Here is a 21,979-nt window from a genome sequence, read left to right on the forward strand (position 1 = left end):
CCTCCGCCATCTTTGCTGAGGGCGGCCGGGCGGTGCTTCCCGCTCCCCTCGGCGCGGCCGGAGCGCCGGCGCCCGCCGCCGCCATCTTTGCTGCGGGCAGCCCCGGCGGCGGGACAGGGAGGCGGGGACGGTTCCTGGCTGGGAGCGGGGAGAAACGAGCGGGATGAACCAAGCGGGATTCACCTTCCCGCCTGCGCTTGTGTCAGGAGGCACATGGGAGGCGCATTAGCTCCGTGCCTCCACGGGTAACTTGTAGTCGGAGAGTGATCCGTGTTTCCAGTACGGGGTCGGCATGAAGAAGTTTATGAAGCTGGCAGCTACGCCTGTGAGTGGTGTAAGACAGGCTCTGGGCAGTGGCCCTACACTGAAACACTTAATACATAATCTGTGCTGCACAGCTACAGAGTGTGAGCGTTCAAAGTCAGGCCAGCGTATGGCTATAAGGAGTGTTTGTGAAGCAGGACAATTCTCCAAGTAGCTTATTCTGAATATCCACATTAACTTCTGCAAGTTCCACCTCGATTTTTTTCCTTTTATTTTAAGGCATGAAGAAAAAAAATCACCTGCAGTAAACAGCTCTTCTTGTATCGACACTGGGATGATTCTGCAGGCAGGGACTGAGTAATTCCATTCTTTGTGTGGAGCGGAGGTTTCCATTAGCTGGCACATTACTTACGGCTGGGATCACTGCCTTCCCTTCCCTCAGCGTCATGGATGTAAATGCCTAAAACACCCACAGTCTCTGATCAGCATAAAGTTATATTAATACCCACACGGAGTAACAAAATTGACTCTTATAAATCTAGAGAAAATTGTAGGATTTAATAAACTTTTGTAATGACTGTCAGTGCCAGTTAGGCTACATATTAGTGTTGGCTGGAGCATTCTAGATTTTCCCCTTTTTGTGTCGCATGGAATGGCAGGATTGAGCATGCTTTCCATGGACAGAAATGTTGTGGAAGTTTTAAGTCTGTCCAGTGTTGACTCACAGCTGGAACTCTGGAGTGATGCTTATGGATGGACAAACTTCCAGCTGCCACTGAAACCGGGCATGTGAGGGAGTCCCACTCTTGGTCCTGGTTTTATCACAGAATTACAGAACTCAGTTCTCATAAAGGGAACAAACTGTATCTGTGCCCTTTGCCACAGAGGGTAAGGCAGGGGAAACAAGAGGTGCACCTTAAGTGTTCAAGGATATGGATTCATCTCTGGAGAGCTCTTCCACAGGCAGTGACGATGCGAGACAAGACACAAGCAAAAATACATTAATGTACAGATGTACAACATACAGCTTATGTTTAAATAACACAGCTTTCCAAATGGCTGGATGTTTTATTTACATATTTTTCTAACAATATATAACAGATGAAAAGACAAAATGAATAGATGACAAATGCAGCTATTCTCTCAGAAATTGTTAAAGCACCTTGGGTAGACTAGAAAACTGATCAGACTTGTGTTTGTTTTTTAAATACAGTCTATTGTAAGACCCTGCTTACTAATATTTGGAATTAGAAATCTATAAATGAAATGTACCATGTATCAGCACTGTAGTCAAATTCTAAAATACTATTTGTAATTTAAATATCTGCAGAATAGAGTCAGACTATTAGTTCAAATAGATGAAAAAAGGAAATTAATGAAAACTAGATTAAAATTTTAACATGCTTGATTTATTGCTCACAAGTATTTTGAACTCAGCAACAAGATTTTTGATTATTGGATTGTCTTTTGTGTAAGTGCAAGCACACATGAACATACCAGGGATTATCTCCATGTCATAGAATCAGAACTCAGCTTTGTGGAATGGCTAAATAGGGAATGGTGGCATTGACAGGGTGGTTTCACTACAGAATACATGAAAACAATTCCCACGTTACACAGCTCAAAAGCAAAAAAACCCTAAACTAGCAAAGCAATGAGGTAATTTAATTGCTAAGAAGTCATAAACTCACTCAAAATAAACACTCTTGTTTTCTTTTAAAAGCAGTTCTGCACCTTTACATTTTGTACTTGCAAAATACTGGAAGCTGCAATAGATGTAAGAAACATTCTTGACACTTAAAAGTTATTATTTTCTACTGCTATCAGTGATGATGGAAGTATTTATAACTTTGTAGAAGTGGAATGTACACCAAGTAGTTTTGAAGTGGCTGCAGTGCATTGCAATGGTTTTATTATAACATAAAGATTAACTTAGATTTCTTATGTAATGTGCAAAGAAAGTGTTTTGACTTGCACAGACATCCATCTGAAAATATATTTTATAATCTGATTTACAAGAACATAGATTATGAATCATTTTGAATAATCATTTTCCACCATTTCTGCAATTTGTTTATACACCAACAGGAGAGGTACAACAGCTAGAACAGCTGGTAAAATGACAGCCTGAGACATGGTAAAAAGACAAAGAAGCAACAATAATCTGTTCTAAAATAGTTAGACTGAAATTGTTCTACCAAAGAATAGTGGCATTTCTTTCACGTAGATATACAAATCTTTGTACAAACGTATAAATGTGTACAGGGTACAGCAAAATAGAGTCCAGATATTGAAAACTAAGGAGTATCAAATCTTTGTTTAATCAGGGTTGTTGTAACAACTCTCATCTAAACATTATCTTTCTTTCTTACTTAGTGTAGACTTAGGTTATGATGTTGTTAGCTGGAATACAGATAGCTAAAGCGGAGGTGTGCTTTTTAATGAAAATTGAATTTGTTAATTATTGTTAACAGAAGAGTTGTATTTAAATGCTTTCTTTGTTCCCATCTAATTTGTTTCCTTTTTAATACATCTTAGATTTTCTACTAAAGAAATTACTCCTTTCTTAGTTTGTTACCAATATGTTCAAGTAAGATTTTTATAATGGGTTGAGAATATAGATGCATTAATTTCATGTCCCTTTATGATTCAGTTTGTGTTAGTATAAAAAAGAAGCGTACAGAGAAGCAAATGGTGAAGTTAAGACATTTCAGCGTTTTAATGAATTTATAAACCACTCTCACCTGCTACCACTTGAAATCCATAGGCAAGAGCACTTCATTGATGCACACAGAGGGTGCAGATGGGAAAGGGGAGGAAGGTTTGGCAGATTGCATGGATTTAATTTTCTAAACAAAGGCGATTACAGTGTGTACATTTTGGGCGGCAAAGTTCAGGGTTTGTTTTTCCTTCCCCTCTATTTGTACCCATGTCTTAGGAGAACAGACTAATGCAAACATGATGTCTGTACACATATTGTAGACAGGTTAGTATAGTAAATCTCCCCATCCTTTTTTGCCACTTTTGGTGTAAATGATATATAAATGCCAAGATAACAAAGCTCTTTCTTATAATCTGTACTAACTCCTTAGCTGATGCAGTGGTCTTTGTTGATGCCTCTGTTCTGGGGAATCGGGTACTTCCCATAGATGAGGTTTACTTACTGATGAGTGAGGAACTATTTAATTTGAATCCTTTGTAATTGTTTTACAGGCACTGTCTTGTGACTGGTCAGCAGAGAGCTGCTCAGGAGTCACAGCTTTTCTCAGGGGTCAGTGCTGCAGCCTGTAGGCAGAGCCAGTGTGGTGGTGGGGACAGACCAGACTAAGCTGCAGTAGCTCTTCCTGCAAGAGCTTTGCAAGCTCACAGAATAAGGGATGAGATTGGGAACCACTATATCATGCTTAAGGATCAATGAAAGCAAAGACATTGACACAGAGGCTTATGGAGACCCCAAAAACATAAAGAAGAAATGGATCTGATGAAGAAAGCAGTGGTGCCCTCGTGAGAAGAGTGGGATGAAGGGAAAGCCATTTTGGAGCTCTGCCACATGAAGACCCAGGCTACTGCACTTTCTCAGGGTGGGGGACCACAAAAGTATGGTGAAGCTCTGTAAAGAGTACATGCTGTCAGCCTGAAGAGATTTTTGGTTGGTAACATAAGACATTTTAAGGAGAGTCTTAAACTTTCAAGCCCTTCACTTAAAATCTGAAAATATATAGATCTTCAATAGCATTCACACATCTGGTAGTTGTAGGAAACTGCCAGTTCTCTGACTCTAGAATCATATTTAACATTCTAACACATATAGGATGTATACTCCTGTTTTCCCAGAATGCCTTGAGCTTCTTTTCAAATTCTTGATAAAGAATTATAAAAGTCTTCAGTATACACTGAAGACTTTATGTAGTTTCTTTACAGCCAAACCTTACACAAAATAACTTATGAACTTATAACTTAGGTCTGTGTAAAGGACACTGTGACTTGCATCTAAAATTGTGTGTGACATCTTGCACTTGTCATCAGTTTTTTCATTTTGAAGGCATAACTTCACCTATTGCCTTCATTTTTAGAGACTGTTTCCTTCTATCATATTTTCATCCCTGTTCCTGAGTCAAGGTTTACAGAGTTCCTGCCAACATAGCTTTTTATTTCAGCTCAGAACACCTCATCCAGGAGCAACAGTGATGGCTATCCTGAATAAAGGCATTGGCTCTTTTTCATGGCACTTTCTGTCTATGTTCTATAAAATACCTGTATATAAATAAAAGTAAATGTTCCCTGGCTGTTAATGAGAAAATAATCCTGCCAACATCTTTTATGACATTCTAGGCAGTTATGTCCACTTGGGAAAATTTCAGAAACAGCTTGTAAACTCCAGTTAAAAAGGAGCAAAGACCACCTCAGGAATTTCCTGAAAATAGCATTGAAAGTAGGAAGTAACAGGTTAAGAAGCTCATTCTGTTTCTCTCCTCGTTGTGCAGTCTAGGGAGTTCTAAGTAGTCTAGGTAGTTCTAGGCTAAAAAGCAGAGTAATACAGGTACCTAAATTCAGTAGTTTTCCAGAAGTCAGCAAAGAGAGCAAGGTCAGGTGCCAGCTACTCAGTCTGCGTGCTTTAGGGTGAGGATTCACTCCACGTGTCCTCCTAGCAAGGTTGTGTCACACAAGTGATACTTAGTTGCTATTTGCTACTACTGTTGCCTGGAACTAATTCTGAGTTTTGATCAGTTACATACAAAGAGGATAAAGATGTGCGTAGGTGGATGAATGGTATGGGAAGATAAGGAGCTAGAAGAGAATTTTGGTATTTTAACCAACTCCCATCTAAACATTATCTTTCTTTCTTATTTAGTGTAGACTTAGGTTAAGATGCTGTTAGCTGGAATACAGATAGCTAAAGCTGGCTGCTTGGTTTCTGATTTTTACTACTTTTGGATAGACTGAGACAATTTTAATTTGTACAAGGAAAAAATCATGGTTTTGCCCAAAACACATATCCTAATGTTGATCTAAACAGAGGAGTTTTCCTTTTGAAAATAAAATGCTGTGCAACCAGAGGTTCTTTCCATTATGACTATCAGTTTTATGGCCTAACAATCCCTAGTGCCTGCACAAGAATGTGCAAGGCACGTGGCTGTAAGATACACCTCAGCAGTTTGAGCAAATGCAATTCTAGCAGGCTGTGCCATTTTCTTATGCAAAAGAGGGAATGCAAGTGGGGTGGAGCTCTGAAACAGAAGTAGAGAATAGGAGAGTCAGGCAGGTAGGTATGACAACATGTAGTACAGACACCAACAGGGACAGCACGTCTTTTCACTTAAAAAACATTACCATCAATGAAAACAGTAAGCCCACATTAACATTTTTTTCTCTACCAAAGAGCAAGTCATACAGGATGGAACTGTTACAGAAGTAATTTGTATTTAAGTAACTGCTTATTAAATAATTTAATTACCACATAACTTCAAGCAGTCACCAGGTCTTGACCTAAGAATGTATCTGTTACTCTCTGGGATGGAAATGAGAAATTACCAAAGGAAGTAACACCTCAAAACAGGGCAGTCACACAGTCTACAGAAACCAGTTCTGCCACTAGGACTCCTGCTGTCCCCCACTGCTGACAAAAGGAAGTCCAGACATGTATCAGAGGGCAAAAGTCATCATTTACTGTCCAATTCACACACACAGTGCAAAAATAATTTATAGTTTATTACCCCTGTGAGAAAAGTATTCAGGAACAGATAAACAAATTCATGTTTGGAACCAAAAGTAACAGAATTTACTGAATTACGCTTAAACCCTGTACATACACAAGCTTATATGCTGTACATTGTCATAATTGTGAAGTTGAAAAATTACTAAATACAGAAATTATTTGCAATTCTCTTTCCTAGAAGGTAAAATGACAATATCTATTGATGGATTTATGGTGTGTGCATATATCTCAGAGGATATAGTTATGCACACCAAGTACATGTTTATATTGAAACAGGAGTACATTGCTATATCAGTGCCAGTTGGAGACAACTGAAAGGGTACTGGGTATCTGAGGATTCACTGTCACTATTCAGAAGCCATGTTTTCCTAATCTATTCCCAGCTTTTATCAGGAAAGTGCACTGAAGCACTGCCCAGAGACAGCTGTTGTCACTCCATTCTGGAGGACTCTGCTTTCCAATTACTACACATGGAAGCAACACTATTTGACAGGCTCTTGTTTGCAGAAATCTTAACAGCTGACACCCAGCCCAGTGACAGGAAGGGTCTGGACTGGATCAGAAGAAGTTGACCACTTTGTATTGTTACTGTACACCAGCAAATCCAGGCACTTAGCGCTATCAGTATTTCTATTCTCAACTGTTCTAGAACTATGGGCGAAAGCTTATCTTTATTATAATCAAAAACAAACTTTCCCTAGACCTCAGTAGGACAGGACATTCTCTTACATTCTAATGGAACTGCATTTTAATGAACCTAGGAATTTTACATGTTTGGCAAAGTGCATACTTTAAGAGAATCATTCAGATATTTATAATAGTTTAACTGAACTTCAGAGTCAAAATATGATAAATTCTCTACAAGATAAAGGCACAATATTTACAGGTACTCTTACCACTGCAGCTTTAAATAAGATAAACTAAATAACACTATTTTCTTTGAAATTAAACTGTTAAGAATTATAGTAATAATCTTTCATAAAAAAGTAGATATGCTTGTGCATTTAGTACTCTTGATTCTGGAACCATCTGAACATGGGCATCACTAACGTACACCCACTGTCCTCCTGATGCTCCCATGGCTTCTTTCAAACCTGAAATGCAGAAGCAAAAAAAAAATTTTTTATTGTCTTTCACAACATCATTAAACAAATACAGTGGCTATTCCAAAAAGCAACAGAAGCTTATAATGTATGAGAGTAAGTCATTACTTAGGTAGAGTCTGCTATTGAGTTTGAAACTTACATGTCAAAGAGCACTGTAAGAGAAATTGGTGGAAGACAATGCCTAGGAATGAATGCTGCCATGGCTTTTTTCATATTTTTTTCGAAAGCCTAAGACATTTCCAGTACAGTTTGCTGAGCTCCAACCGGAAGTTATACTAGAACACAACCAGTTCTGACATAGAAAAAAAGTCTTACTTTAAAAGCTGACCAGTGTGAAATTAAGAACATGAAGAGATCTAATCTGTTTTAATAATCATTGCAAGATAAGCATAAGACTGCAGGAGACTTTGATTTCATTAATAATGTCAAAGATTGTCTTTCTGGGAAATGAGCTTCAAATGCAAAGTGATACTACATAGCATAGAAAGCATAATGCTTGGTTCTCACTTTCCCCCAAGAAGGGAAACAGAAAATATATTTACCTAACTTTGACAGCTTAACATATTATTGCTGCTGCAAATTTTTCACTTACAGATTCTGTCCTGGAAACTTATTTCTCTCTTGTCCTAGGGTGACTTTATGATGCTTGTATCCCCAATCATCTGTTCTCCATATCCATCAAGCATTAATAAGAAAGAACTAGTGTGCTGTTCTCAAAATGCCAACAGAAACCCTAAACCAAACCTTGTATCTTCCATGAAAAAGATTCTTGCTGTTCACATTAAACCAGAGTATTCCAGATTTTTAAGTGTTAAAAAATTCCCATCCTAAAATATCTAAGATACATAAAGTGCTCAAATATTCAGAAAATGTAATTTAATTTAATGTAATGGATTTGACTGGTGTATTAAACCATTTTCAGATACCAAATATGCCTAACAATTAAATTTTACCAGGCACAACTATTCATCAGGATGTATTATTTTGAGTAGGAAAGAGAGGAAAGTTTTCCCTCAATTATCTGTTTAATAGCTGAAAGAAAATTCCATTATTCACTCAGTTCTATATGGCATTAATAGCAGAAGTAGGATATGCAACAACAAAAAAGAATAATTAATAGAATCATAGGTTGGTTTGGGTTGGAAGAAACTGCAAAGACCATTTAGTTCCAACAGCTATGCCATGGGCAGGGACACCTCCCTTAGCCCAGGCTGCTCAGAGCTCCATCCAGCCTGGCCTAGAGCGCATCCTGGGATGGGGTTTCTACAACCTGTCTAAAAACCACAATTATTCTCAGCTAAAAAATTATTTGTTACAAATCCCTGTAGACAGTTACTTTTGGTTTACAGTAAAGGAAAGGAAGCTCTGTTTGTACATACCCAGAACAGATTTAGTGGTAGAAATATGCTCCAGCAATTTCTTGGAGGATGTCCTGACTTTCACATACGCTGCGTAATGACCCCCTCTCATTGAGCCACTGTGCTCCACTATTCCATAAAGACTATACAGCACTCTTGCACCATCCATAACGTTCTGCATTCCCAGAAACAGAAAACAAAGGTGAATTATTTCACAATAAATTTTACTGGCATGTTAAGTAGCTGGCAGCAGTATGATTCCAAAAGAGGCAAACAGCCATCCACAGCATTTCCAACAGCAAAATACCTCTATTACAAGTACTCAGTAGTCTTACTAATTTAGTTACCATAGAGACAGTAATACTTGTCTTTAATGCTGTTATGTGCACCAACACCACCAAGGCACCACAGCTTAACTAGCATTAGCTAACATCTCTGATATTCTTGATATGAATGGGATTGCACACAATTACAGTTCTGATGTCAAGACACTATCTGAAAAATTCACTCTACAATTTAATTAAAAATCATCATCATCATCAATCCAATTTAACTTGTGGTCAGTACACCAACTGCTGAAGTGCAACAAAAATAAAGACTTGAAATTGTACCTTGCAAGATGCAGCACAGAATGGTGCTAAGTCTAAAATCAATGGGAAGTCCACATGCCTGTTTACTTTCCGTAGACTCAAACCAGCCTTCAAAAGAAAAAAAAAAAGAAAAAAAGAAAAACTGTAAAATACATATTTTTACAAGGTAGCCTTTTAAAGCTAAGGTGTATCATTATACCATTAAAATAAACCAAATCCAAGAATAAGATTTTAACTGATTTAAACCTTCTTTGTTCTGTTTCCAACACAGTGCTACAGTAACAGGATGGACACACAAGGGGTTTCCCTGGATACATCAGGATGGCTAAACCTACTCTGAGGGTGTTAGAATAATCACAACAAACATAGCATGTTTCAAACAGTGCTTCTACCAGGTCTCCATCTAAAAAGGCAGTATTGGGATCCACAATGACACTTGATGAACCATCAGTTATCCACCAGTGGGGCAGAGGAATATACAAGAGGGGTCTGGCCTCTTACCTGGTGGAATCTTTTCAGGTGGAGAATAAGAATAGCAGGAACTGAAGAAATCAGCAGCTGTTTCCGAGCATTTGTGTAGACACCTTCCATTTTCTTTTCTGTATTTATGAATATCAAAATAATATGTAAAGTGAAGGCAGTCATATGGAATTTTTTTAATACTTTCTAAACATCTGACAGAACAGATCTATGCTGAGATGGTTTTGTACTTGTTAAATAAAACACAAGGGAAATTTTGTGGAGTAACAAAAATATTTTCTTATTTTTCTAGTTATTAATAAACAATCTGTGAAATCTGAGCATTATTTTAGCCAGTCTTGTGCAAATCAGACCAGAAGCTGGATGCCTGTCCGCTATCTAGGTCAGCTTGCACACTGAGATAACTACATTTTCTGTTACTATAGCACCCAACTTTCCTGTTAAAACCTAAAATAAATGGATGATCCCTGCATAAAAACTGGAAGGCACAAGTCTCTTTATCTGTGTTAATGTCCTAATCACTAAGAGTTGAGTTTTCCATTCTTCAGTTCTTTCTGCATGACTACATACTTTATACTTATTTAAGAGAAAGGTCTGAGGAGAGCTGTCTACTTCAGGAAGCTTCATAACCTGCTGGCTTCAACATTCAGGACTGGGATATGTGGCCTCCAAACCCTCTATGGTGCAGAAGGCATGGAACACAGGGTGCTTACCAAAAGTAGCACAGTGAAAGCTCCACAGAAAAGCTCCACAGTAAAAGAGAACATACCACTAGAATTTGGTTTTGCTGAAAAAATTAATTTACTGCTTTTACATATGTTCAAAAGAAAATAGTTCATTTGAGGTATAATGGAGCACTTAATGTTTGATTGGGTGACCTCTTACATCTTTTGTTTTAGAAGGAAAAAATAAATAATGAGTAATTGTGAATTGATTTTGCTTTTCCATGGTGCCCATGGAACCAAAGTGTTATCTATATGGCACTTATAGTCCAATGATGATTAAAGGTATAACTATAAAATACAAATAATTTTTCTGAATTTACTCATGCTTAAATTTTATCTCTCCAGGTATCTATAAATGCACAGCAAACAGGCAATTTTTTGTTATTATACAAACTCCCTTTATTGTATTTACAAATTAGCAGAAGAGCTCAATTTTTTTATTCTTCTGAATTTCTATATATTAAAAAACCCCAATCCTCCAGTCCTTCTAAAATGTTAATTTTTCATTAAATTTAAGTTGTTTTTCTTATTCAGTGAACTCTAATGGTCTGCTTGGGATATACAAGCATCGAGGAAAACACTGTCACAAGAAGGTGCTTCTCTCTCATCTCCATTCTTACAAATTTTTGGAATTTTTTTTCTCTCTTCATTGCAACTCTCTTTTTTTGCCTCTTTTTCATACCTAATTACATTACTTTCCTGAGTATGTGAACTACTGGGGCTGAATATTACAGGATATATTCCAAAGCTTTGAGGATTGTAAGGAACAGAAACAGCAGCAAAGATTAGTATCAAGCAATGCACATACTCGGTTTACAGTCATCTTTAAATTCTTTATCTTGGACAGAATAAAGATGCAAAATCAATTCTATGTCACATCTACCATTATGTTCTAAAATAAAAATTAGTCCTGTTGCCATTGCCTGATGAAGTTTTAAGTTGTTACAAGTTTTGTTTAGAGGGACATTTTCTATCTAACTACAGCAGGGAGACCCATGCTGAAGCAATGGAAGAGCAGCCAGCACATAGGCTTTGGGAGGCAATGCTGGAAATTGTCCAGAGGTACAAGCACTTTACCTGTGGAGTTGGTTTTCTTCTGATACTTCTGTTTCCTTTCTGTGCAGCTCTCACATAAAAGCTTGTTGTTCCCCATTAAGAGCTCTACAGAGGTGAACTGGTAAAGGCAGGACTGAACAGAACATTCCTTTGAGCTAGTTATGTAGCTTTGGGAAAGCGTCTGGAAAGCATTTTGAGGGTTTTGTGATAGTGAGGATTTGCCTACTGAGAACATGGAATTATTTGATAAACCCAATGCTGGATCTCCACAACTTGATTTTTTATCTTCATTTACAGGATCGCAGAAGCTAAGCTTGGATATGGAACTGGAAATCATCTCTTCGGTGCTGTCACTTGGCTTGTGCGGCGTTTTAGGGTTTAAGGGGTTGACCTGCACACCAGACACGCTGCTGGGTGGGCTCAGAGCTGTTTGCTTAGAAGCACTTTCGCTTTCTGAGGCTTCACTGTCAGCATCAAAGCTGCTTTCCGAGCGGCTGGCTTCCTTCTCACTGCCCTCCGTCTGGCTCCCATTGACAGCTGCCTCCGCACAGGGCTCTTTGGAGTACAGGACGCCAGAGCTACCTTCCAGCTCCAGCTTTTTGGCTTTTTCCTGCATGATAACAGGACTTCTTTCTTCTTCCTTTGAGGAAGCTTTTCTGGCAAGCCGTCTCTCATGGTTCAACTGGTTCTGTAAATCATGGCATTATTAATTCAGTAATAGAGGGGAGAAACAGGAAGCAGATTTGTAAGCGAACAAATCTTTCGCAACATGACAAATGCAAAGCAAATTATTGGGGGGTTATATTGTTCTATATTCTCCATCTCTCATGTCTAAGATAGCTGATTTCCTTAAGAAGTTTTTACACTAATTTAGGATTAGAAACCTACATCCCAGTCAGCTAAGTCCACTTATACTTCCTGTGAGATCAATACTTCCCACAATGAATTAATTTCACTTTGTGACAGCTGTAGATGGCACACTTGAAGTGGTATTCACTTAATCTAATTTAAGCTTCTAAAAGGTCCTCAAGTTTAAGTTACTCCCCTGACCTCCCATGAGAAGCCTTAGTGGACGAGCAGCTCCAGAAAAAATTCAACTCGCCTTACGGGCATTTGTCATAGAATTAACTAAGACATCCCTAGGAGGATGTTTGCTGATTTCAATATCACCTGAAGTTGACTTTTATTTCAATCAAGATTGCAAGAAGAAGTAAAAGATTGCTTCCACAGAAAACTACTCCTATAGATTTAGAAAACCAAACCCACAAAGCTGCTATAATTTTAGGTGATTTGCAAATGTTCATGACTCTTTTCTTGCCTCCTTTTGTTTGGCTACTTTCCAAAAGAAACTAGCAACTTTCCTTCCCCCTTTTTTTTCCTTTATTTGAATTGGATCAAAATTCCAGTGGTACCAATGGGAATCCTTCCATTAATCTCAATAGTTTGAGTTTTAGGCCTTTTCTTCTATAACAATCAGTTTCTGCACTACTTCTTTCCATCCTTTCCTTTGTTTCTACCTCATGTCTATTTTCTACTTCTGACTCATTCTCTTCTCCTATCATTCTTTTATATTTTGTGTTTTATATGTTGTATTTTATACACTGTATTTTTTCTTCACATGTCTTTAATGTGTTAGGACTTGATTCAGGAGGGTTTTTATGGTACTCAACAGAGCACAGACCCTTGCAACAGTGCCAAAAGCAACATGAATTGAAACTAGCCTGCAGATTTTTTATTTCCTTAAAAATGAAACCCTGTAACTGAAAGCTAAATGGTTACCAATGACTGTCATTTCTCATGCTTCTAATGATGACCTAAATATTTTAAAACAAGTCTATGCCAGCTATATGTATACTAGAAAACCCCACTGACATGTATCAAAATTCCCTGGAAGTTCTCAGTCACCCTAGAAATTTGAGTTAACTCAGGATGACTGGTTAATGTGAGTAGTTAAGTTCTTACCTTATCTTTTGTTAAAGTGTGTTTCTTGACAATTTTGGGTTGATTATTCAGAGTACTGATAGAAGAACAATTATACTGACCAAGATCTGTCTCCTGTACACTTTTACTTTTACCTGTTCTTCCCAAGGGCACAGGTTTTGCAACCTAAGAAATTAGACAGGAAATTAGGAAAGGCAACACGTCAATTTTGTATTCCTTTGCAACCTACAGAAAAGATGAATGCAGGTGGATTTTTTCCTTTATTTTAGAAAACAGTGACCTACATAAAACCAATTAAATGGCCCCCTGAATTGTGATATAAGGCTACTTTCTAATTTTTTTTTAATCATGAACTCACTGTCAATGTCTCTGAAGGTTCAACTGAAAGCCACAAGGAATAGGAATGATACAAAATTTCTGTATGTAATACAACACAAAATAATCTAATCTACTATTGTGTAAGCACATCCATAGCTGTATGAGATGTGACTTTATCAAAAGGGACACAGGTCCCCCTAAGTCAGTCCCTGGTGCAGCCTGTGACAACAGAGCTGCCACACACCCCCCCCCCCATCACATTACTGGCAGCAGCACACGTCAGGAAAGTGAAGGAAAGTGCTGGCTATAAATGCCCATCCTCAAGCAAGTGCAGCCACTGCTAAACAGCCAGAGAAATCACCTCAAACAGAACCCACGAATTTCCCTTGTTACACATGGGAGCCAGGAAGCACAAGGGCCCAGATACTCAAAATGCTGTAAAAGCCTTAACTCCCACAGGCATCTGCATGCAGTGCACCAACAAAGACGAAGAACTGGTTATGAAAAAAACTGGTGTTTGGAGAAAAATACATTTTATACAGAAATAAATATTACATTAACTACTGTCCCTTAAATGTACATGAATATATGCAGGATGGAGGAAGAACCACTCTCAACCCACACTCACTACTCTCAAATGAAAAGCCCAAATCCTGAAAAAACAGCTCATGCCTTCAAAGGAACACAGTCTGCAGCTAATGAAGGTAATCCATAAAATGCTGAGAACCCCAGAATAAATAAATTCAAATATCCATTTTTAAAGTGTCTCATCCTGTAGGTAAACATCAGCCCAAGGGACTCAGGTTCTCTAGATACAAACCAATAAGTTAGAATCTGACTCTCTGGACCTCCAAAAAAAAAAAAGGCTTATAATGATTCTATTTATATAAGTACATAATATTAAATTAAGCTAATCTCAGATCTATATATTCTGTGGGTTACTATAGGCATTTGATGCAAGTTTGGACTAATTTAAAGATATATGTACTTATGACATTGTATGCATATATATATATATATAAAGAAAATCATATAATGGATAGATGGATAATAGTACATGTATTTATGAACAATGTTACAGTTTTAGGCTTAAAGCAAAACTATGTGTATACAGATAAGTATCTTCATAAGGCTATTAAAAAACAATCCACTGGAAGCAATAGTTACTTATTACATATTCTGTTTCTTACCCTCTCCTCTATTATAGGAAGTGAAAGATCAATGAAAGGTTCTTTTACTGTTGAAATCTTGAAGAAAAAGAGAAAATGCACTTAAATGCAAAGAACAGTATATGGGTTTAGTACATAGCTCCCTTTATTTAATCAATTTGTTATCAAAAACTATACAACAAGCTAATTACTTACAAGATGTATGAAACTACAATGAAGAACTTCCCACTAACTTTAAAAATTATTAAGTTAGGTCTAATTTTCTTTCTAACATCACACAAAACTTCAGCATGTAGAGGTCAAGGGCAAGGCCATCAATCTGGGCATGAACTGACTTGAAGCAGCGTGGTGCTCACTTTCTCTGAGCTCCAGATGGAGTTTCAAGTGGGCCCCTGTGGTACCCCTCTGCAGAAAGCTACCTTTTAGTGTCTCCTGATTCTGGACACTTCTGCACAGGTGCTTGAGCTGTTATGCAGCAAGGACTGGTTAATGACAGTTAAGTGACAGGTTCTAACCTCATGCTCTCAGTTAAGATTAAGTCAGTCTTATTGGTTACAGTCAAAAGCTTTGTTAGATTTTTTTGACACCATATACTAATTGGTAAAAGAAATCAAATTACAGGGGAAAAGAGACTTGAAAAAAAACCAACCTCTTTTTTTGTACTGAGGTTTCATTTTGCCATATATAAGCTGGAAACATCTTGCAAAGCATACCTAAAGACAATCTCTTCCAGCACTTTCCATCTGCCTTTATCACTAAGTTCCTTAGGATCTCTCCCTTGCTGTTCTCGAATTCCTTCCAAAACTGACTTATCTTACCTCTGAAAAGACTGTGAAAAACAAAACCTTAAAAAAGGAAGTAAAAATCATGTTGTACATTTAAGTCACAGCCATGCCATCAATTACTGTCACCATGTCCCTTCTCTTGTATTTGTGACCCCATCTTCCACCTGTGACACTTGGTATGGACTGCAAGCTTAATTTACCTGTTGTGCCAAGGACTCAGGAATGTTTAGGTTCCAGTAAAGCAATAAATGGGATCAAAAGCAGGCAGCTCTGGTGACTGACTGCCTGCCTGGTGAGCGATGTTCAAACAGGGGCTCCTCTAAAGTGTCGCTTGCATGAGCAAACACGTATCAAAAATATCTTGCCAGTGTAGGCAAAGGAAAATGAATGCTAAACTCCTCCTCAAAGGGCTACAGCTAGCATATTCTCAAGTCCTGTGCAGGCAGAATATAAGAAGCCAGCAAAAACAGATGAGACATGCAAAATACATACAGCCTCTATTTTTATTTATGGTCAAAGTTCTTCATTGGTACTAGTAGCACATTGAAGAGTAATCTGCACATCACACACAGGGAAGTTTACCTGGCACTGCAGGACTGTGCTTAATTTTTCAGACTGATTAATTTACTTAATCTCTATAATATGAAATAGAATGTTTTAAACCAAACATAAATGTAACATTCAATTTAAAAAGTCATGCAATTAAGATTTTTCTCTGTCAAACTTAAAAGAAAATTATAAGGATCATGGAAAGCATTTATGATGGAATGTCAGTAATATTAATTATGAAAGGAATATATTGTTCATTAGGGTTATTATGTTAATTATAAAAAATACTTCAAAGAAAAAGAAGTCATTTTAGCATTTTCCCACTCATTCTAATTCAAAGTAAGTAATTTCCAATTTTCAGGTGTATCCCAGAAGAGCAGGCAGAAGGATTTATATTTTAAAATAGATGTTTCAAAAATATCAAATAACACTGGTGTGTAACACATATGATTATAGAATTTGGAACCTCCAGCCTTAATTCAGATGTAAAATCGAGCCCAGTACTTGAATCCTTTTTGAATTCAAAGGATCCCTCTTCTTAGGTCTGGGAGGATAATGCTTTAAAGAAGGAATAAATAATTTCAAATGAGAAACTTTCAATAAAGTCTTGTTTTTACAAACAAACAAACAAGTATAAAATTGGCAACACAATTTTATACTTTCAAGACAATGTAATCAAACCAGTATGTGATCTATTCCACATCAAACCAAATTCCAGAATACCTACATTTTCACATTCCTCACACATGACAGTGCTAGTCAATTCACCAACAAAGATCCTATCTATGAAGTTCATCTTCACACCCTCTCTTCCATATGCTGAAAAAACATTGCTTTTTTTAAATGTGAAAAATAACACATCCAATGCCACACTATAAGTACAACAAAATTCTTTCCAAGATATATTATGAAAGCACAATTTTAAACATATTCAAAATGTTTTGAACACAATACAGTAACCAATACATCATATACTGTGTTATCTCAACATTTAAAAATGTTTTAGTGAAAAGGTTCCCTTTTATCCTTCCCTTCCCCATCTTCTGTAACAGTAATAATATTGTATCTCTTAAGAAAAAGCTTTTTATATCTCAGTTTTCTTTTGAGTAAATAACATTGCATTGCCTTGATACAGACACTGGGGTAAACAGAGAGATTCTCACCCTTTCAAAATGGTTTTTGCAACTATAAAGCTCTAAAATATAACAAAATCCTTTTCTAATACATCTTTATGCCTTAACTTTTGCAGATTTGGGAAGGATGACTACAAAAGATCTTAATCATTAGGACTTTAATTAAAACAAAATCCCCCAAATTAGGACTACTGAATAAACAAACACATGGGAAAAAAAAAACCCACAAAAACCTCTTATTTTGAAAAAAAAAGCCTTCTTTAGAAACAGCTGCCTATCTTGACTTTGTACTTAGAGTGCTCACAGCACCAGTCAACTGACAGAAATCAGTTTTATTTATGGAAAATGGCCTATCTGAGTATAAAGTAATTATGACTATGTAACAAATATAGAGCAGGCTATTTTAGAAAACAAAATTAAAATCTACTTATTATTAAGAGTTGGATTAACACTGGGGAGCCTTTCTCCTGGATACACAGATGCAAGTCAGCACACACTAAGCTCTCTGCACTTTAGGTACACACTAGGCGGCACTAGAGTAACACAGAATAAAGTCTGGCCATTACAGCACTTCAGATCTCCTGATCCCAACAGGCAGTTCAGAAAAAAATGTTATTTAAAGACTAGTGCAGTTTTAGAAGTTTTCAATAAAGAGTTGCATACCTTTGACTTTTCTTCTAGTTTCTTCATCTGCTGTCTTAGTAGTTGGGTTATTGAATGCCTTTAAGATACCAGTTTGTATACGCTAGAAGTAGAAATAAAACCAAGTATTTTAAGTGTAAACATTCTAAAAACTAGTCATATTTGGTTAGACTTTATCTTGTCTTATTTCCATAAAATAAATGTAATTTAATATTGTAAAACTATTGTTGTTACTCACTAACAATGTCAAAACTACATGAGCTTAACTTTCGTAGATAATCGCCCAAAAATTTCCTTCCCTTAAAAGGGAACCATCATAGGGCACTTCACAGGTTACCAAGAAACTATGAGATTTTCAGTGAACTAATGCTATCCATTTTTCCCACTGCAAATGGACTTACACTGACTAGGATATAAAATACTTCAAAGGCAGCTAAGAGCCTTTCACTAGCCAAACTTCAGTGACTACATTTGGGCAGTATTTTTATCACTTCTGTTCATTTTCTAACACTGTCAATTCCAGAGGTATGTTAGAAAACCTTAGAAAAGAAAGAAAACTTCTTATGAATTCACGTAAATGTTACCAACATTTACTAAAAAAAAAATTCCTAAAAACTACAATTTTGAAAGAAGGATCAGAAAGAAGAAAATTAATTAATGAGTTGTAGCTGCCCCTCCAGATAGGGGGTGCTTTTCCCTGATATTTCTCAACTGCCTGGAAGTGAAGAGGCATTGTATTCCTGGCAGCAGAACTGCATGGGCTGGTAGAAAAGCCTGACCTCTGACATGCTGCAGAGAGGGAAGCAGGAGGATGAATCAGGTCCCCTGACTATAGCTACTATGCTTTCCCTTTTCCTGGCAAGTGTCCTGTCTCTCTGATCCACAGACTCTAGTAACATGTATGAGACTCCCTTGTTGGTGTGCAAATGACATTTATAATTAAATACTGAAGTCACACTTAGAGCAAAGTACCATTCTAAGAGACAAATACCAAACCCTCTGCAAGCAACTCAAACCCTCTGTCCTAACAGGAAAAGATTAATAGATGGCTCTAGTTTCCAGGCAGCAAAGCACACTTCCAAGCCACATATCACTGTAGTGTGAGGATGACAGACAGTGTCAGAGGTTTGGTTTCCAGTTCAGGCACCCATCAGACCAAGTCATACTCCGACCTTATGAGTATGTGACCTGGCTTGTGAATTAACTCCCGCTGCCCCGAGCTCAGCTTTGTGCATCTTAAAGCCAACAATATACTAAAAGGATTAATCAATAGGTAATTCATGAAGTTGAGCACCATAAATGGGTTTAGGGCCATAAGCAACCCTTTTGTTGGGATTAGCGCGTTGAACCATTTATATAGGTCAAAGAAAGACATAGTCTTTGAATGGGCAGGGTGCTGTGGACAATGGCAGCAGACATTAATCAATTAGCAGCAGGGTTCAGCCACTTCAGGCCCCGGTGTGAAACCATCTCCAGCCCACATTGCTGGGGACGGCAGACGCTATGTCATCTTTATTGTTATATGGCCAAGCTTTTAGCTGAAAATCCACTTGTGTACACTTCCTAACTTTTTTCCTCAGGAATACGAAAAAGTTCAGCCCTGGTGTCAGACACAAACCCAAAACCACACACAAGAGGCAAAAGTATAACAGGATTTGTGGTTAGCTTCTATAACTAGTGTTATGTTATGTATTTTATGTATTTCTCATCAAAGCTAAAGGTTTAAAAACAACTAATCCTGGCAGGGAGAGGGAAGCAGGTATGGCCGGGCTGCTGCCTGTGCCCAGCTGGTTGTCTGCCATCTACAGACCTGAAACATGGGATAATTAAAAAAAAACAGAGAGAGGGAGGGGGAGAGAGCTTTTACTAGTACTGTCGGTGGCAGAGCACCCCGAGGTGATAAAGATGTGTTTGCAGTCATGCACCATTAGGGCAGCAGTGGGATGTAATTGCAGGGCAGGGTGGCACCCACGTCTCTCCGCCTGTTGATGGAGTGGCAGAAATACTACCCAAAAATCACTGTAAATTCTTACCATCTTCCATCACTCTTTTGAGGTAGATACTGTAGCTGTCACTGCTCTCTAATAATAAATAATTCAAAAGGCAAATGCTAATGCAGGTTATTGCAATGATGGCACATCCACTGGTGAAGCTGACAGGACTGACTTGAGGGGAAAGCACAAGCACCTCCTGGAGAAGCAGCTTAGTTGCTGTAATAATCCTGCTTTCTGTGATTCCTCCTTTGCCAAGAAAACATAGTTTTCACCTATTATTACATGGAAATCAAAAAATAAAATAATAAAGTTTCCCTCTGCTGCAAAAACGCAACAACTGTTTTCCAACTGAAATAAGCTGCTTCTGCTGTGTGCCATGCTCAAGACATGATTTTCTAAGTGTGAGTGTCAAGGTTTGACTGTTCCTTCTTGCAGTTCAGTTCTGTTTATAAACAAGAATGCTGACAAGACCAGTAAATATTCATATTCTGGCAGGATGGGGATTTGTTCAGCTCTACTGTAGTGCCAGGAACCAGGCTCAGACACAGCTTTACATCTTATCTGTGACAAAATTCAGCTCAGGATCACAACATTGATTGGGTTACTAAATTCAAGGGAAGAGGAAGCACTCTGGTCAGTACAAGTTTTAAGGCCTTCCTTTAGAGGAGACCTAGAAAAGGCTATTTACCACAAAGCATCATCTGAAAAGAAGGGTCCAAGACTAAGCCAGACAGATTAAATCTGACATGGTCAAAACAGCAACCAGACACTCCCTTTCTTGCATGAACAATGCAGGAAGCACAAATAATTAAGGAAAATAAACGAACAAATAAACCTACACGGGGACATTTTCAACATAACAAACTGCTTCTATACTTCACATACTTGGATGTAGATTTTAAGCAATGAAAAGCAGCACCTTATTGATAAAGCAAGGAGTCTCTTCACACTTTCAAGAGACACAAGAAACTTTGCAAGATTTTCCCCCCTCCCCCCACAATTTTCAGTGAAAATTTTTGGTTAAAATTATGGGCAGGCCCTTATCTAAGAACTGCTGATTTTTGATCCAAAGCTTTAAAAATTCACTTTGTCAGGTAACGCAGAGGTCCCACCTTTATCTTCTTCATATCTCAGATGTCCCTTTTTTCTCCTTTTCTATTTTTAAAGGCAAACAACTTGGATTCCTAAAGTTATCTTGTTCTACTTATCATATTCTTCCTACTAACTGAAACTTTGATTCCAATCAACTATTTTAATAAATCAACATGAACATAATTAAATTTCTTTCAAAAAAATATTTTTCTCAAGATAATGAAAATAGACACTCCTGCTTCATGAAGTACACCTTTAAAATTTTGGGAACATGAAGAACATTGAAGCAATGACTAGTAGTTCACTTTTAAAAGACACACAAAGACATTACTTTTGTCTCCTCGATCCTGATTGCATCCAACAGATAGTGCAGAAGCTCCTGGCTGTCCTGCTGCTGGAACCCCTTAAATCGAGGAGCCCTATGAAAGAAACAGTGAAGAATTTAAAATTACCTTGGGAGACTCTTAACAAGACAATGTCAACATCAGACACTTTGCTGGGGTACAAATAGGTACAATCCCTGCAGAACCTCATGGGGCTTTAGGAAGCTCCAGGGCTTTAGGTGCAGCAGGCAATTTCTCCAACAAGGCTGCACTTTAACCTGGCTTGCAGTTTGATTCTATGGAGTATAGCTTGACTAAAATACAGATTTGCCAGTAAAGTCTCATCCATGCCAGCAGCCCTTTCCTGACAAACTACACCAGCACCACCAGACATTCCCAATGTCATGGAAGAGAGAGAAAAAAGATTTTCCAAGTGCTTAACCTCCTTTGTTATCTCCCCCTTTTCTCAACTGAGGAGAAATCTCAAATGTGCATGAACAGTCCTTCTAGACCACCAGCAGCATCCACATCACCCTCAGAAGCCAGAAGAAGAAAAACATCAGTTTCTGACTATGCTCCTATTTACACTGGTGATCTTCTAGGCAACTGCACAGGGCTAATATTGCATCAGTTCTGAGACAGCCACTCAGTGGCATCAATCATTACTATTCAAGAACTGTTGAATTCTTTTTTACTATTCACAGCATCTAAATGTACTCTAAATATCACATTTTTTCA

The 21,979-nt window shown here is 37.8% G+C and overlaps 1 protein-coding gene across 3 annotated transcripts in view; it reads right to left on the reverse strand.

Moving 5' to 3' along the window:
- Positions 1–5,952: 5,952 nt before the first annotated feature.
- USP45 (ubiquitin specific peptidase 45) overlaps positions 5,953–21,979 on the reverse strand; it is a 50,089-nt gene continuing 34,062 nt past the window's right edge. The window contains exons 9-18 of one of the 3 annotated variants that reach the window (XM_030944897.1): positions 21,250–21,337; positions 17,854–17,935; positions 16,785–16,876; positions 14,745–14,801; positions 13,258–13,401; positions 11,317–11,983; positions 9,536–9,633; positions 9,056–9,142; positions 8,466–8,619; positions 5,953–7,074 (exon numbers count right to left, since the gene is read on the reverse strand). In XM_030944897.1, the coding sequence (XP_030800757.1) occupies positions 6,941–7,074; positions 8,466–8,619; positions 9,056–9,142; positions 9,536–9,633; positions 11,317–11,983; positions 13,258–13,401; positions 14,745–14,801; positions 16,785–16,876; positions 17,854–17,935; positions 21,250–21,337 (1,603 nt within the window). In that variant the 3' untranslated portion in view covers positions 5,953–6,940. Of the gene's footprint in view, positions 7,075–8,465; positions 8,620–9,055; positions 9,143–9,535; positions 9,634–11,316; positions 11,984–13,257; positions 16,877–17,853; positions 17,936–21,249; positions 21,338–21,979 lie in introns of those variants that run through there. The other 2 variants (XM_030944899.1, XR_004060586.1) reach the window with 2 other exon arrangements.

The sequence above is a fragment of the Camarhynchus parvulus genome, chromosome 3, assembly GCF_901933205.1.
Source record: "Camarhynchus parvulus chromosome 3, STF_HiC, whole genome shotgun sequence".
Taxonomy (NCBI): Eukaryota; Metazoa; Chordata; class Aves; order Passeriformes; family Thraupidae; genus Camarhynchus; species Camarhynchus parvulus.